The sequence below is a fragment of the Colobus angolensis genome, unplaced genomic scaffold (assembly GCF_000951035.1).
Source record: "Colobus angolensis palliatus isolate OR3802 unplaced genomic scaffold, Cang.pa_1.0 Scaffold161, whole genome shotgun sequence".
NCBI lineage: Eukaryota > Metazoa > Chordata > Mammalia > Primates > Cercopithecidae > Colobus > Colobus angolensis.
In genome coordinates, this window is record NW_012114722.1 from 2,966,782 (window position 1) to 2,984,283 (window position 17,502).

The window sequence follows — 17,502 nt, forward strand, 5'->3', positions numbered from 1 at the left end:
CAAGTTGTTTTTCCTGAAATGGACACTACCTGTAATAATATTTTATTTGTGGCCAGTGGGACTCTAGACATTTAAATAAATTCAGTCTGTAAATCAGATATTTGGCTATAGCTTTATTTTTATTGTAAATCAAAACTATATAGCATGTTACATGTATTGCATATATATTAATTTCTGGATTTCCATGTTTCCTTTGAGCTCTGGCCTTAAGCTCAAATTCTCCTAGTTGTGGATACTAACGTTTGCAGACTTCCTATTGAGGAATTTGCCTATTTGGGTCTAAGGGGGGAGAAAACGCCAATGTATTTGATTCCTGATGTAAACCATTCCAAGGGAAACAATGGTGTTTGGTTTGCCTTGGAAACAAATGTTTCAGATCCTATTATTTATAGACCTGGTTATTACATTGTCCAGATCTTCATCTTCAAGTCACCCCACCCATGATGAGATATTCTATTGAAGGCTCTCCAGAAAATAATAATCTACAGTCCTTTTATTAGTCATTCCAGATTTTTACCCTTCTGAGCATTTGAAGCCCATTTGCTTAATTCTATACTCAATGCCAAAACAAAACAAAACCAAAACCTTTTCTGTTGAAATAGTTTCTCTGGAGCATGTAAATCACCCTTCTGATGTTTCTAAACTTTTCAGTTGCACAGTATCTCCACTACTCTAGCAAGCAGTGCTAAAGAAAACCTTATGATTCCTACAAGTATGTTTTTAATATGATCCCATGATCTCTACCTGACCAGGCCCATACAAAAGCACTCCTGCACTTTTCTTTGGTTGAGGCCTCTCCTCCTAGAATGTTCTCACATCCTGTTCATGCCTTTTCACTTGTATTTAACCTTAATTATCATAGGCAGTACAACATTTAATGTATATCTTAACTTTATTGAATAAGTAAGTAGCCATTACATATAGATTGCAAGTCATTCTTGGTCCTGCTTAGAGATAGGTGTTTATTCCAAGGTGAAACGAGAGCACAAATCCACAGTTCTACTGCAAGTGAAATACTTCTTCAGGGTGGCTTGGCATGGACACAATCTCCCTCAATACCCACTCAAAGCAGTCTTTGCTTTCACCTCTCCCTTCAGGTAAGGGATTCACGGTATTTAAAATAAGCTTGTAAAGAACCCTTCTGTATCAGAGGTAGTTTTGTGCCTGTATTGTGAACCATAGAAGGCATCTGGTCAAAGGCGTCAAAAAAGGGGCAGAAGAGGTACATCAGAGCACAGAGTTGGGATCGATTATTTTTTTCAAGTTAATTGGCCATAGGGGCAAAAGTATCAACCAAAATTTAGAAAAGCCTGTCCATCCATTTAACAACAAAGCATGCAGTAGCCTGTGCAGACAGTAGCTTTTAGAGACAAACTTCCATTTGGTTTGAGCACCATGAATGCATCTTAAAAAGTGAAAAATTCATTTATGTGCAATGAGTACTGTAGTGAGCTGCATGGTGCCCCCTCCCCCCAAAATATATTCAATATCCTAATCCCTGGAACCTGTGATAGTATCTTATTTGGAAAAAAGGTCCTTTCAGATGTAATTAAGAATCTTGGAATTAGGGAATTAACATGGGTAATCTGGATGGGCCCTAAATCCCATCATAAGTGTCTTTTTAAGAGAGACGCAGAGGTAGATTATATATACAGAGGGGAAGTGATGTGAAGACAGAGCAGAGGGAGATGCAGTCACAAACCAAGGAATGATGGCAGCCACAAGAAACTGGAAGACATGGGAAGAATGCTTCCCCTAGAGTCTCCAGAAGAAGTTCAGCCCTGCCAACCCCTCAATTTTGGACTTTTGGCCTCCAAAACAACAAGATAATAAATTTCTATTGTTTTAAGCCACTGGGCTTGAGGGTAATTTGTTACAGCAGCCACAGGAATCTAATACAGATTGTGGAACTGGGAAATTGGGTACTTCTGTAACAAATGTCTTAAAATGTGAAAATGGCTTTGGAATTGGATAATGGGTAGGGACTAGAAGAATTGTGGTGGGTGTGATAGAAAAAGTTAGATTGCCTTAACCATATAGTTGGTAGAAGTATGAATGTTAAAGGCATTTCTAGTGATGGTTTAGAAAGAAATGAAGATTTTATTGGAAAATGGAAGAAAGGGAATCCTAGTCATATAGTGGCAAAAAGTTTATCTAAATTGTCTAGTACAGTAGTGTGAAAAGTAAAATAAATGACGAACTTGGATGTTTAGCTGAGGAAATTTTCAAGTCTAGTGTTAGAGGTATAGCTTAGTTTCTTCTTAGTGCTTATAGTAAAATAATACAGAAAAGGGATACATTGACAAAAGAGGCTGGGCATGGTGGCTCACACCTGTAATCCGGCACTTTAGGAGGCCAAGATGGGTGGATTGCTCAAGGCTAGGAGTTCGAGAGCAGCCTGAGCAACACAGCAAGATCAAGCCTCTATAAAAAAATGCAAAAAATTAGCCAGGCATGGTGGCATGAACCTGTAGACCCAGCTACTTGGAAGGCTGATGCAGGAGGATTGCTTGAGCCTGGGAGTTTGAGGTTACAGTGAGCTATGTTTGCGCCACTACACTGCAGCCTCTGCACTCTAGGTGACAGAGTGAGACCTCATCTCTAATAAATTTTAAAAAAAAACTTTTAAGAGAAAAGAACCATATAAGTGGACAAGGAATCAGTACCTGATAACTGGGTAAAATCGGAGCCTATTCAGATTGTTAAAAAAAAGATGCTAAAATTAGGAGATTCACTGTTAGAAAAGGGTGCTCTGGAGATAAGCCCAAGGGTGTGTCTTGACAACCTTTGGCTAGTGCTGAAGAGGTTAGGCATTAACTTGTGGATTTATTTGACTGTTTCAACAGAAGCCAAGAATAGAGATGGGGTTATTCAGGAAAAATCTGTGAGGACCCTCTTTTCTGAATGTGTGAATCAATGTGACATACATGGAAGACCCACAAGGTTTTTGAGAATGCTATACCAGCAGAAACACTTCCAACTGGGCCTAAAAGGGACAGGGACAGAATAAAATGAAAGAAGATTATGAGACTGCCAAAAGTCTACAGGTAGGAAACCCGTTGATAAAGCTACTCAGCTGCAAACACGTGCTATCCTTCAAGATAAAGGATGCACCATCCTGAGAGCAGACCTGCAGGTACAGAGGCAGAGGCCCGAGTGTGGGAACAGAGGAAGAAATGCAAGCCATAGGCACAGAGGCAGAGGCCCAATCCATAGTCCAAGAAAGAAGAGCTACAGGCCCAAAGGGTGGAGCCCTGGGAAAGAGGATTACTGCCAGGTCTTGAAATATAAGAAGAGAAATTTGTCTGGCTAGATTTTGAAAATGATTGGAACAGGAGACTCCATTCCACTTTCCATTCTCTCCTTTTTGAAACAGAAATGTCTGTAACCATTATCCTATGCCTGTTCCCACCATTGTAATTTGAAAGCAGATAACTTTTCTGTTTCACTGGTTCTCAGAGGAAGAGGAATTTTGCCTCAGGAAAGACCATACCAGAGTTTCACTCATACCTGATTTAGATGATCTAAATGATAAGCTTTGGAACTTTTGAACCAATGATATTTGAATGAGATTTTGGACTTAGGATTGATAATGGGTTGAGACTTTTGGGAATGTTAGGATGGGATGAATGTCTTTTACACATGAGACAGACATAAATTTTGGGCCAGAGGGCAGACTTGTGTGGGCTAAGAGTGGCTTCCTAAAAGATATAGCCACATCCTAATCCCCAAAACCCGTGAATGTTATCTTATTTGGAAAAGGGGGCCTTGCAGATGTAATTAAGTTAAGAATCATGAGGTGAGGAGATTATCCTGGAGTCATCTGGGTAGTCTCTAAAAGTCAGAATAAGGATCCTTATAAAACAGAGGCAGAGGGAGATTAGGTACACAGAGGAAGGTGATGTGAAGACACAGCAGAAAGAGAAATGTGGCCATAAGCCAAAAAATGGCAATAGCCACCAGAAGGTGGATGTGGCAAGGAAAGAGTCTCCTCTAGGGCCTCTGGAGGGAGCATGGCTTTGCTGCCCTCGAGAAATGTAAGCAAGTAAGTTTCTGTTGTGTTAAAACATCATATTGGTAATTTGTTACAGCAGCCAAAGGAGATGGATGCAATTAGTTAATATTTTAAGAATTCCATACCTTTTAAAAAATATTCTGAAGAAAATCTGCATAAATGGTGCTTCTCACATGTGGCAGTAATATGGCCAACAAAAGACCTTAGCGTAATTTGGTTTCATACTAAAAATGTCACTATATACTTTTTTTAGTGATACTTTTCAATCTAAAACAAAACTGCAAATGGCTAGAGCAGGACCATTATAAATCTGGGAAACAAACCTTTTAACTCAACTATTGGAACTTCATGAAAGACCCTGAAAAGTTTTTTAATGTTTGTGAAAAGCAAGTGGGATTTGCTCTAAATAAAAATATATAAGTTATCAATAATAGTACTTCATTCGTTCTTGTTCACAAACTAGAAAATAAGGCAAGTTTGCGTCTGGAAAAGGTGATACATATCAGTATTTCTACCTTGACCAGCTTGATGATATAGCTAGGCATATGCTCCCAAATTTTAGTCAGGGTTAACATTTTCAAAATCACTCTCCTACAGACTGATAAGCTGTCAAAAGAATTAAAAAAGCCATACCACGAAGATTTCAGAAAAGACATTGTAAAGTCAAAAATACACATATTACGTATTTACATAAATTAGAACCTAAACTTTTGTTGTTAAAAAACAGTGTAACTGATATGTCCCTTAAATGTGTGTGTGCACATGTGTGCATTTGTGTATGTGTGTTTTCAGATCGGATAGAACTGTAAAATCTCAGATACTGTCACCCTTTTTGCTTTCTCTATTGTAGCAGCTTCAGAGCTTTTTAAAGTATAATACCTAAGTAAGGATGCACTGGAGGCAAAGGCAGCAGTTTGAATCATTATACATCTATATAAAGGAATCTGTAAGCTGCTGGTCACTTGTTTACTTTATCTCAGATGGGGATTTGCCAAGCCAGCCATTTGTTCTTCTCTCTGAATATCTACAATGTGCTTTGAATGAGTAGAAACAGTATTTTCTATAAGAAATATACATATAAGAAATTTCTTACAATAATCACAATCATCTGTGTGAATTAGACTTAAAATTGCACTCCAGAGAAGTTATACCACATTATTTCAATGTATATTTTAAAATAATACACAAGTTAAGTATAACTTTTACTCCCTAATCTATTTAAGAAAAATGTAGAACCTGTTTTCCCTGCTAGACTTGTTTTGGCAGCATAATTTTAATTTGTTAATATAAGGTAAGTAAGTACGATGATAATTGAGAAGTTCACTTTGTTGGAATTATTGTAGCAAGAGATATAAATATATACACATATTTACACATACATACATAAAAGTTCTTTTTCTTCTTCAGACCACCAAAGTGAAATTGGAAAGAGAGTAGAAAGGGAGATAAAACAATTGACCTGTTAGACAGTTTTCTGCTGCCTCCTGCAAAAAGAATTCTTTTTCCTCTCAGGTTTTCTAGAATTCTATTCCCTGCCTTCAAGGGACTCAAGGGAGAAAGAAGCAATAGAAAAAAGAAATAAACCACAGAGCATAGGAATCAATATTTGTCTTTGAAATTTAAATAAAGGTAATAGAATTTTCAGGTTCATCCCTAGCATAAACATTAAAATGTGAGGGTTTTCTCAAAAATAGCCATATAAAGTATTTGTATAAAGTAGATATCTGTGCATAATTAGAAAATACCTCTTTAAATAAAGTTTAAATCACTTTCCCTAACTGATTCGGTTAAACTTTGGTTTATTTTTAGCAATGAGAAGTGCTTGCAATATCATGCTGAAATGCTAGCTAGACTAATGATAAGTTTAATTTCAGCCAAAGCAGATGAATCCATCAGCTTTCACTTGAGATAAGATTCTAAATAACTCAACTGGGGTGGAGCAGTACTTTCGCGAATTTCCAAAATGGCTTCTCTTACAGTGTGCATAATATTAGCCCCTCTCCAAATCAAGATGTATATTTTTCTTGGCCCTTTTCTGTTATATATGTAATAGGAATTGGAAGCTGACACTGGATAATACTTTCTATTCTTTTTCTTCTCTTTTGTTTTTGGTGGGGGTGACTTACACATTTAAGATTTTAAATTTTTGACAGACTGTATGTTTTTGAAAGCCTTAGAACTCTTCAATTTCTTACACTTTCATCATCACAGTCAGGTCACACACAATTACAAATGATACACATCTTTACACTAAAATGGAACACATTTTGTAATCCTGATAACTGTATTCAGATTAGAATAATTGTGGGAGGAGTCTTGCAATAGTATTACAAATGCACACTACTTCATCCAGCTTATCTTGATCTTTGCAGAAATGCACTTATTCCCTTTCCAGCCGCTGAGTGCACACTTTGTTCTTCTCAAAATGCATCATTTTGTTTACTTAAATATTTTCATATTCTTTGGCATCAGGAATCACTTAGATGAGATAGCTCCATTGTGGCGAGAGCGTGACCTTTCCAAAGGTACTCGTCTGTTATCTGTAAGACAAAGAGAAAAAGAACCAAAAGCATGGTAAGCTTTAGATCTTGGCTATTACATGATGTTAGGTTGAGAAAGGTTTTCAAATAGTCCTGAAAAATCACTTCAAATGAATATGTAAATAAGTAACAAGGAACTCAGATCTGAGGAGTTCATGTGGCAGCTGCCCGGCTGAGTTCAAGAGTTCTGCAATCAGCAATAAATGACTTTTTCTTGGTAAGCGAAGTCAGAGTGATAAAAGAAATGGAAGCATTCTCTCAAGCACGGTCCCTTTGGAAATAGCAGGCAACAACAAAATTCTTTGGTAAAGATGTTAAATTGAAAAGATCTATATACAGCGCCTTTTGTTGGAAAGCACTTCAATTCCCCATGAGTTTTCAATCTGTATGTTGGCTACCTCTAGAGGACACCAGCATGGGCAGAGCAGAAAAGAGTTTTTATTTTTCACAATGATTGCAGTATGTGTCAATCACACTAGCTACCAAATTTGCTTGATTGTATGATGTAAAAAAATTCAATATATAGTCATTATGGGAATGCATAATGAATGGGACCTATTCTAGGTCCCATTCCCACCACCCGTCACAGGAAGAATAATTATTATAGAGATAACAAAACTTGGAAAACAAAGTTTAAAAGCATTGAAAGTTGCTGAAAATAGTTCTAGCTTTAATAGGGAAAAGGTTTACAGCTCTGCATTGCAATGATCACTACTATGTTATTATCACCTCTGTTTTATGCTCCGCTTAAATGCAATTGATGTGGGTGAAAATCCCTTTCTGACAAAAGCATAATATACTTAGATTCTCTATTTAGAATAAGACTAGGTCCCTAGAAATAATGACAACCACCAGCACTTACATAAATGCTAACACTTTACACTCGTTAATTTGCTAAGTCACACAACATCCCCGGGAGGTAAGCCCATTTCATTCTATCCTATTATCTGTGCTTCAGTGATGAAGGTTACACAGCAAATCAGTGGTATGATGGGGGATTATAATGCAAAGTTAATGCCTAAATGTCAGACCTGCTTTGTTCAGAGGTGAAGGTTGGGGCCTCCCAAGCTGCTACTCATTTCCTCCTTGAGATGATGACACCCAACTAACACATCCTGCCTGTTATATGGGGAGGAAAAACTCAGAACTGCTGAGGTTTTGCCATGGTGCCTTTCTTGTCTGTGCTACTATCTCTTGACTGATTTCCTGGTAGTCTGTGGTCAGCAGACAGAGCAAAGCTAACGGGCCTCCATGACCCCAGCCTCATTAACACCACGGTATGAGTGTCCTGAGCCAACCAGCTACAAACTTAAAGCCTACTGAGTGCTTCATAATGCAATAATATCACTGAGAGGTGAGAAAGAAAGAAAGGCATTTTCTCTACTCAGGGATATATCTGAGTGATGGATTATTTGGGTATCCTTTTGAAGATACCATTAAAAAATCCATTATTTAGTTTGAGATATGGATCACAATTCAAGTAAAAATGTGAAGATAACATTCCTGAATAAAGGACTTACTACTTAGATGTCACTGGTTTGCATACAGATTGGTTTTCTACTTCTTAGAAAACATTTAAAAATGAGATTACAATATAATGGTTCCCATTGCATTGCTAGCATGAAAGTGTTTGGTGTTAAAGCTACCAGACATGAGAATGATGGTAGCATTCCCAGAGGATCATGCTGACTTGAAAAAAAGACTTGTGCCTTGGTGGTCCTACACACTAAGGTCAACAGGCATCCACACTTCACTTCAGTAATGCTACTGGCACCCCACACCATCACTCACTACCCACTAGGTCCAAGACAAGTACCATATCCAAAAACCCAGCTTTGCAGCAACAAATGATGGGATGTAAGGCTTCACATCAATGTGCAACTTACTGGTGTCATCTGGTATGAGAAAACAAAGTTTCAGGTCAAAACAATCTGACGAAATGACATGGAAGCTTTTGCAAGGCAGGATAAACATTGAGTTCAGGGCCTAAATCCAGCTTTTGACATGCACAAAACATAATTATTCTAGATTTTCTTCCTCCCTTTTTTCCTTTCTCCTTTCCTTCTTTGCCTCTACCTCCCACACCTCTCTGGATGTCTAATTTGTCCCAATATTAATGAGATAATTATAAGAAGTAATTCTGTAAAAGTTGCCACTTACATTTTCATAATGTCAACCTACAACCTTTGTGAAAAAAATATCATTAGAAACAATAGCATCAATGGCTGATCTGGACCTTTTATTTCCAACTCTCTGTATGTATGTTAAAACTAATTTAGTTAAAAAAACCAACAAACATATACACACACACATATAAAAATATAAATATATATGTGTGTGTGTGTGTATATATATGTACACACACACTCTTATACTCTGCGTGTTAGTGTGTGTGTAAATTTGGTTTCACTTATCTTCACATTCTAATGGCTAGCAATCTAATGATGATGACTTCCATGTTTGGAGTCATGTCTTCTTTTAAGTAGAGACTGAATATCACTCAATTGTTTGAAATACAACTTTTATATTTATAGTATTAAAAACTAATGGGGAAAAAGCCATGGCCTGGCCCTCATAAGGTCAGGACTCATAGCTGGCATCACATTTATGAGAAAAGGGCAAACGTTACATATGATTGCTGCCAGAGGTGATACATTAAGTTGGGTGATGGTGGACATGGTTGTATGTCCTCTTTGGAAACAGGTGGAGAAACTGGGTGCTCATGTGATATGATCTGAGAGCTCCATGAGACCCAGCCTGAATCCAATTCACTTTTCTTTTTTTTTTTTTTTTTTTAGGCGGAGTCTTGCTCTGTCACCCGGGCTGGAGTGCGGTGGCCGGATCTCAGCTCACTGCAAGCTCCGCCTCCCAGGTTTACGCCATTCTCCTGCCTCAGCCTCCGGAGTAGCTGGGACTACAGGCGCCCGCCACCTCGCCCGGCTAGTTTTTTGTATTTTTAGTAGAGACAGGGTTTCACCGTGTTGGCCAGGATGGTCTCAGTCTCCTGACCTCATGATCCGCCTGTCTCGGCCTCCCAAAGTGCTGGGATTACAGGCTTGAGCCACCGCGCCCGGCCCCAATTCACTTTTCTAACTAGTCTCATTCTCCTAATACTAGTAGAGTTTAGGCAAAAAAAAAAAAAAATACAGGCTTCTCCTTCAAAAAGTCAATAATTGACAACACATGTATTTACCTGAGATTATATGGAAGGCTTTGTTAACAAGTAGTGGCATCCCTTCCAATCTGCCTGTTATCTTTTTGGAAACCAAAGAGAGAAAAGTGGAAGAGGAGGGTCTGTCTATGTATATATACTTGTTGGGGACATTGTGCAATGAAATACAGAAGAACACATTTGACTGGAGGATGGGGTAACATGATTTGTCATATTCTTCATCTGCATCATTTTTCTTAATTCATAGACTAACACATTATGGTCTAAGAATTCATTAAGGGATTCTAATGTTTGTAAACATGAGGCTTAATGCAGCAATAAGCCTGAGAAATCAATCCCAAAATGGACCTTCCAAATCCACCAGAGTCGGCTATGCATACACTAACAGATTCTTTTTGTTCATCAAAGGCTTTGAAATGTGCCCCACGTGAAGGTGAATAGATTCTGATACTATGAAGAGTGACCTGGATAAAGCATAAGGTTGAAGACAGGAACATAGTTATACAAAAATGTGTATCCTGGGTCCGGCACGGTGGCTCCTGCCTGTAATCCCAGCACTTTGGGTGGCTGAGGTGGGCGGATCACCTGAGGTTGAGAGTTTGAGACCAGCCTGACCAACACGGAGAAACCCGGTCTCTACTAAAATTACAAAATTAGCCGGGCATGGTGGCGCGCCTATAATCCCAGCTACTCGGGAGGCTGAGGCAGGAGAATTGCTTGAACTGGGGAGGCAGAGGTTGTGGTGAGCAGAGATCACGCCATTGCCAGTCTGGGCAACAAGAGTGAAACTCCATCTCAAAAAAGAAAAAAAAAGAAAGAAAGAAAGAAAGAAAATGTACATCTTATGGAGAAAGCATGGCCAAAACAAAAGTAATATTCAAATCTTTCACCAAAAAAAACTATAAAACCATGGCCCAGCTTAAACATGGTTCTGCAGCTTCTGAATATCAGGTTAACTGGCTCAAACAGATGTCAAGGCTTTCCCTGCTGTCATATAAGAAGCTTTATGCCTTTTCTAAGCATAAATTGATTTGGCATTCATCTCAAAACCTTCCTGAGTTCTGCAGTAAATGGACTAAACCCATTATAGTATTGCTTTAGAATTCATTCATGCAATCATTTATTCGGCAACTATGTACAAAGCATATCATCCACAAAATACCTGAATGTCACCAAGTTTCAGATCCACACCTAAATCTACATCATTAATTTCCTTCTTACTGAAAACTTTGTCAAGTGAAATAACTGGGGAATAAGCACAGTACAGATAAAGCTTAAACACAATGTGACATGAGATAGACTGGAGGACTCAAGCCTGCGTTATGTAACCTGGGAGTGTGCAAACAATCCTCTAACACAGTGAGCGAGTGCCAAAAGTACAAGGCTGTATCTTGAATATGGCATGAGGAGGTAAACTTGGGATTGAAAAAAACTGTTATAAAAGGGCCATGTCGCCGGGCGCGGTGGCTCAAGCCTGTAATCCCAGCACTTTGGGAGGCCGAGACGGGCGGATCACGAGGTCAGGAGATCGAGACCATCCTGGCTAACACGGTGAAACCCCGTCTCCACTAAAAATACAAAAAATTAGCCAGGCGCGGTGGCGGGCGCCTGTAGTCCCAGCTACTCGGGAGGCTGAGGCAGGAGAATGGCGTGAACCCAGGAGGCGGAGCTTGCAGTGAGCCGAGATCGCGCCACTGCACTCCAGCCTGGGCGACAGAGCGAGACTCCATCTCAAAAATAAATAAATAAATAAATAAGCCCTGTTGATGACTAATGTGTTAAGTTAGGCTCCAGGTGAGTATGACTGAAGGTTAACAAGAACAGGGTGACTCTGACAAGATTGATGGTGTTGATGAGACTGTTCCTTCCATTAAAAAAAAAATGAAGGCCAGGCGTGGTGGCTCACGCCTGTAATCCCAGCACTTTGGGAGGCCGAGGTGGGTGGATCACGAGGTCAGGAGATCGAGCCCATCCTGGCTAACATGGTGAAACCCCGTCTCTACTAAAAAATACAAAAAATTAGCTGGGCGCGGTGGCGGGCGCCTGTAGTCCCAGCTACTCAGGAGGCTGAGGCAGGAGAATGGCGTGAACCCGGGAGGTGGAGGTTATAGTGAACCGAGATCGTGCCATTGTACTCCCACAAGAGCAAAACTCCGTTTCAAAAAAAAAAAAAAAAAAAGGGCCATGTCCATTATTCATTTCCCACAAGGTTAGGCGTCCATCTGTTGTGGCCTAGGGGAAGGCTGTTTCTTTCCCTATGGTGCTTCATAGGCATGTAGAGATACCAATGTTAACCTAACATTATTTACTAGTCCCTCACAGCAGGATAACATAAATGAAGTCTCTGACCCTTATATACATAGTGTTACAAAATATCCCATTTTAATGCCAATTAGTAGGCTAGAAAACAAAGTAAAAGAAATCTTCTGTAATTTACAATGAGCTTTGCTTTCTCCAAAGCCCTTTGAAAGTGATGATGTGGCAGATTTACCATCAGTGGTCAGGCATTGTTTCTAGCAAAGAGCAAGTGGAGGTCTGGGTCTACTGCAGCTCAGACTAAGGAAACCAAGAAAACTTTTTTATGTTGCTTCCAAAAATGTCCATGGAGTAGCTATTTGCATTCCAAGCACTGATGAGAGAAAGATGATTTATTTTGGACTGTTATACTGAAATCATCTCATATGGACTTACATTTTTTCCCCCTTGTGTCCAAAATGGTTTTATTTATGCTTTTCTCTGTGATTTTAGAAATCCTGACTTGGATATAGTTTCTTACTCACCAGAAATGACTGCAAGGTGGCAGCCAAATTAGGCTTGAGCCTAATCTCTTTGTGGGGGATAGCCAATTGCTCTACTAGTTGACCAGATTCTTTCTCCTCACTGTGACCAGAATAGTGTCTTTTGTGTGTGTGTATGTGTATATATATATATATATATATACACTGAGCTCAAACTACATATGCAGTTTGGTGTTCTACCTTTTCATTTAATATTGTATTGTAGAAATGTTCCATGTCATTAAACTTCTGGAACATGAGAGTTACATCTTTACATATGCCATATGTAGAAGTGGCATTGTCAGGGTATGCAAAAGTAAGTCCAAATGTATTCCAGAATAGTTGTATTAATTTAAATCCAATTGGCAGTATATGAATTTGTGTATCTCATCTCTTTGTTAGGTATTAATCTTTTTAAAATGTGCTAATATAAAAAGTGAAAAAATTGCATCTGATTCATTCTTTTTGCATTTATTCAAATACTAATTAGGTGGAACTTTTCATATGTCTTCTTTTCTGTACTGATTGTGTCTTTTGCCCATTTATCTATTGGGATCTTAGGTTTCTGCTTTTGTTTTTATTTTAAATGGTACATATTAGGGATACTAAACAATTGAAATATTTATTAGGAATATTTTCCTTAGTTTGTTGATTGCTTGTTGATTGTTATTTATTTTGTGTTGTAGGTTTTTAGGAACATATCGTTTCATTGTTTGTTGTTGTTTTTATGAAACTAAATCTATCAATCTTCTACACTGTGATTTGTTTCTTTGTTTTTAAGCTTAGAAAGTCCTTTTCTCTAGCCAGAGACATGTGACATTCAACTATATGAGTCCTTGCTCTTTAAGGTTTCTCTTGTTTATTTTATATTTAACTATTTAAATGATCTGTAATTCATTTTGTTGTACAATGTCAGGTAAGTTTGCACACTAGTTTGTTTCTTTTTTTCTTCTTACAAAGAGGAGATGGGCTGTCCTTGCACTATTTGTTGAATAATCATGAAATTTCTATAATGATTCATGGTAACTCCTTTATCATATATTAAATTGCTATACTAGGGTTTCTGTTCCATTGATATTGAGATTATTCCATATTTTTGTGCCAATAGCTTCTGATCTCATTATTTCAGCCTCATGATATGTTTTAATATCTGGTGGAGTTAAACCTCCATTACTTACATTTTCATTTAAACTATGTACTTTTTAGGACACATTTTAGAACTCTACATGCTATAATCCCAAAACAACTTAAAAATAACACAGCTAGATAAACAAACCCAATGGGTACTTGTCTAGAAGCCAATCGATTACCTCCACTTAACAATTAAATAGTTCTAGACCTATTCTAATCTCAATGACATTATAATGTGCAAACTAGAAACAGGTCATGTTGTGTAATCTGTATCCTTCATTTCATGCAAATAAATCCGTGCAAAGAAAACAGAAACCTAGATTACTGTGGTAGTTCAGTTTGGTAGAAGAAATGAAAGTTATTTTAACGAGGATGGTAATGGAAAGCAATAATGTTGAAATAGTTCAGAGGCTACTGTGACTATAGACACACGACTCCCATTAACTGTAATTGGACTTAAGCACATGTAATGGTAACAAAATAGACCCCTAAATGTCTTTCCAATTGGAAAATAAGCAAATGTGTTCCACCAAACAGAGTGCTTTTGTGTAGAAAATACAGTATTCTAATTGAGATGCACAGATTACTTTCACATTGATATTGTTCATGGTACGATGTTGGTATTTTTCCCATGCGTAGGGATGTAGATCTGCTAGAGGTAACTTCTGTACAAAGAACGCCTTTCCTTTTCTTAATGCTCAGCATTCGTTATGCTATTAAAGGAAAAATCTCAATAGTTGCAATGGATTTATTAATTCAGTAGCTTGTTATCAGCATGAAACTCTGCTGTGCTAGGGGAAAAACAAATTATATTTTACAAAACTGCAGTAGTGAGATTAAATCACTTTTCTATATTTCACTTTCTTCTTATCCTCCCTGCCAGGTAGTAACTCTACTCTCTATCTCTATTATGAACCTCATATTTTGCAAACTATCAAGTCTTGTACTAATATAAAGGTACATTATCAAACAAACTCAATTATAGTAACTTTAGGAAGATTGAAATACCTGATAAAAGTAAAATCACATAGTACAATAATATTACTTCAAGGCATTAAAAACATATCCACATTAAACTACAAATGTAGAAAATATGCAATCCTTACTTTTATCTGTCATAAACATGATATTTTTATAACATGTACAGCCAACCTCTTGGGATTCTGAATGACTGGCATTTACATAATTGATAACATGGGCATTTCAAGAAATCTCAGAAAAGAATGGTTCAGAAAAAATTACATCAGTGTATTGTTCAGTATTTCAACTGCCACAGACCTTGCTATTGATTATCTTTGGACTCAATGTCAAAGCTAGTGAATAGATTTTTTAAGATGTCCTTGGTTTTGTACATGAGCCATGCATTATGTTTGCTTCTTTACTAGAGAATGCAATTGGGTTGTAAGACAGATTTTTCTCTCTATGATGTTCAAAGTCTGATGAGGATGCCTGCGTATCTAGAAAATAGAGAAAAAGGTGACAAATAAATATATGAAGAAAGTTAGGCAATAGTTGGTAAAGCTTCCAAGGAAGTTATATATGTGAAACTTACATTGAAGAGCAAGCTAACAGAAACCACACAAACTATAACAGAGGTGCTCCAGGTGTCTATGATAGTGGCTTTCATATAGCAGTTTCTAGAAACTTGTCTGTTGATTAAATTATCATCCAATCGTTACAACGAATCAGAAACTGATCCTTGAATTCACCTTCAGCTCTGCTGCTTTCATAGAGGGAATGTATTTTGACATTAATACAAGGAAAGGAAAGGCTTTCTTCTGTCTATCCATACATTGTTACTGCATAAGCTATCTGCAGGGTACCTGAACAGGCACCCTTATACGTTATTAGGGTAGAAAGGATAAATGTACCAACAACTAGAACATGAAACTAACTATATTGTCCCTTGTAGCATCCATTGCAGTTTAAGTACAAGGGAAGTTCAGAGTGGAGAAAAGTCATATCCCTTGAGTATAGGAGTTGGGAGTCAAGGAAAACTTCATCCCAGTGAAGCCTTAAAAGATAGGGGAATTTCAACAAGAAGAAACAGAAAGATAGCTGTTAATTTCTGATTAGTAGAAAAAGGGAGTTCTAATTCTCAAATATTGCTATTTAATGACTAAATGTTTCCTATTTGCAAGGAGGGTATGAAAAGCAATGAATGTATAAAGGGAGAACCAGAATGCCTATACATATTTAACCTTTATTTTCTAAGAAAAGGAAAAAAATAATGAAATAAAACGTACTGACTGGACTTGTAGTTATTAGAACTAAGACAGAGTGACAACTGTTTCAATAAACATGTAATTTTAATTTTAATTTAAAAAAAAAATCTTGAAGCATTTACATAGAAAACAGGAGTTCTGCTTTAAAAAGTGAGCAAAAATGGGCTCTCTGAAATCTTCCAAAAAGGTTCCATTGTTGAAGCCTAGATATCCTAGATAGTATCAAGAGTGACAGTAGAAAAGCCGATCAAGGCACAGATTGCAATAACCTGGGCCAGGAGTGTTTGGCAGGGTGAGAGCTCAAGCAGCCATTTGGGTTGGTGGAGAATAAACTAGCTGTTAAATGGCATAGTGGTTACAAGGTCAATTCATTACTACCGCCTGTCATCTCTGTGCCTTTCTACTCCATGTGTGGCATATATGCCTATGACTAAGAATAGTAGGCATCAGCCATTTCGCTAACTTTGAGCATATGATGGACAATCCTCTGTCATTTTCTGAAGCAGTTGTTTGTGATCTGCCTGAACTTTGTTGCTGATATGCTGACTTAGAATACACTTACCTGTCACCTGCCTTTGTTTCTGAATCAATCTAAGATCATATATCTACTCTTTTTGTTTTTAACATGTGCAACCCATCTCTTGGGTCTGGGCTACGTATTTCTTGCTGATGATGGAAGTTTTAGAGTAGTCAGCCCAACTCTCTAGCTTAAGTAAGCCCAGGTACCCTTGATATGCAGGCTCGCTAGTTTCAGTAGTAAGGCAGAAATGGCAGTCCTTCATTCACCCTGCATGATGTCTCCATTTCCCAAAGAACCAGATCACAGAAATATACCATTGCCTATGATTTTGAGGAGAAAAGATACTTAACCTACAGCTCACAAGGCAAGAGTCTATAAACAGGTGCTTCCCATTAGCAGTGTTCCCCATGCTAGCCGTGCTTAATTACTTAACCAGTTGTATGAACAAAGGCAACCTGTATGGTTAATATCGCACACACTTTAACAGCTGTCGGTGACATTGTTTTAAAATATAAATTGTCCCTTAAGGTAGGAACCAGTCAGCAGTTGTTTTAAATATGAACAATTAGGACACAGTTAAAACACAGCTTCTCGATTCCATATTCATAATTGGCACAAGTTCCTTTGTAATTCTAGTGTCTAACGCAATCCATGCACAACCTGAGTGCCAGGCTGAGCCTGTACATGAATAAAAATGGCTACTAACCTAGCAACTTGCTTCTCATATAAGACGTCTCAAAGAATCATTCCTGACATTTACATCTATTGGAACAAAGCCAGTCCTCACATTATCGGATAAATGTATAAATCTAGATCATCATACACTGATGTTTTTTGCAGCATTGTTTATACTAATGAAAATCATAAATAGCCAATATGTCAATCATGGGATTAGACAAAACAGGGAACCTACATTGAGATACTATGCAGTCAATCTAAATTGTTACATAGATCTACAGGTACTTGATAAAAAGAGGTCCATATGATAAGGTGAAAAAGGCAAGTTATAAGAGTATGTCGCCGGGCGTGGTGGCTCACGCCTGTAATCCCAGCACTTTGGGAGGCCGAGGTGGGCGGATCACGAGGTCAGGAGATCGAGACCATCCTGGCTAACACGGTGAA

At 37.9% G+C, this 17,502-nt stretch overlaps 1 protein-coding gene across 2 annotated transcripts in view; it reads right to left on the reverse strand.

Annotated features, from left to right (window-relative positions):
• Positions 1–873: 873 nt before the first annotated feature.
• The window catches only part of DIAPH2 (diaphanous-related formin 2), a 940,316-nt gene continuing 923,687 nt past the window's right edge, over positions 874–17,502 (reverse strand). The window contains exon 27 of one of the 2 annotated variants that reach the window (XM_011937272.1): positions 874–6,555. In XM_011937272.1, the coding sequence (XP_011792662.1) occupies positions 6,491–6,555 (65 nt within the window). In that variant the 3' untranslated portion in view covers positions 874–6,490. The remainder of the gene's footprint in view (positions 6,556–17,502) is intronic. The other variant, XM_011937270.1, reaches the window with a different exon arrangement.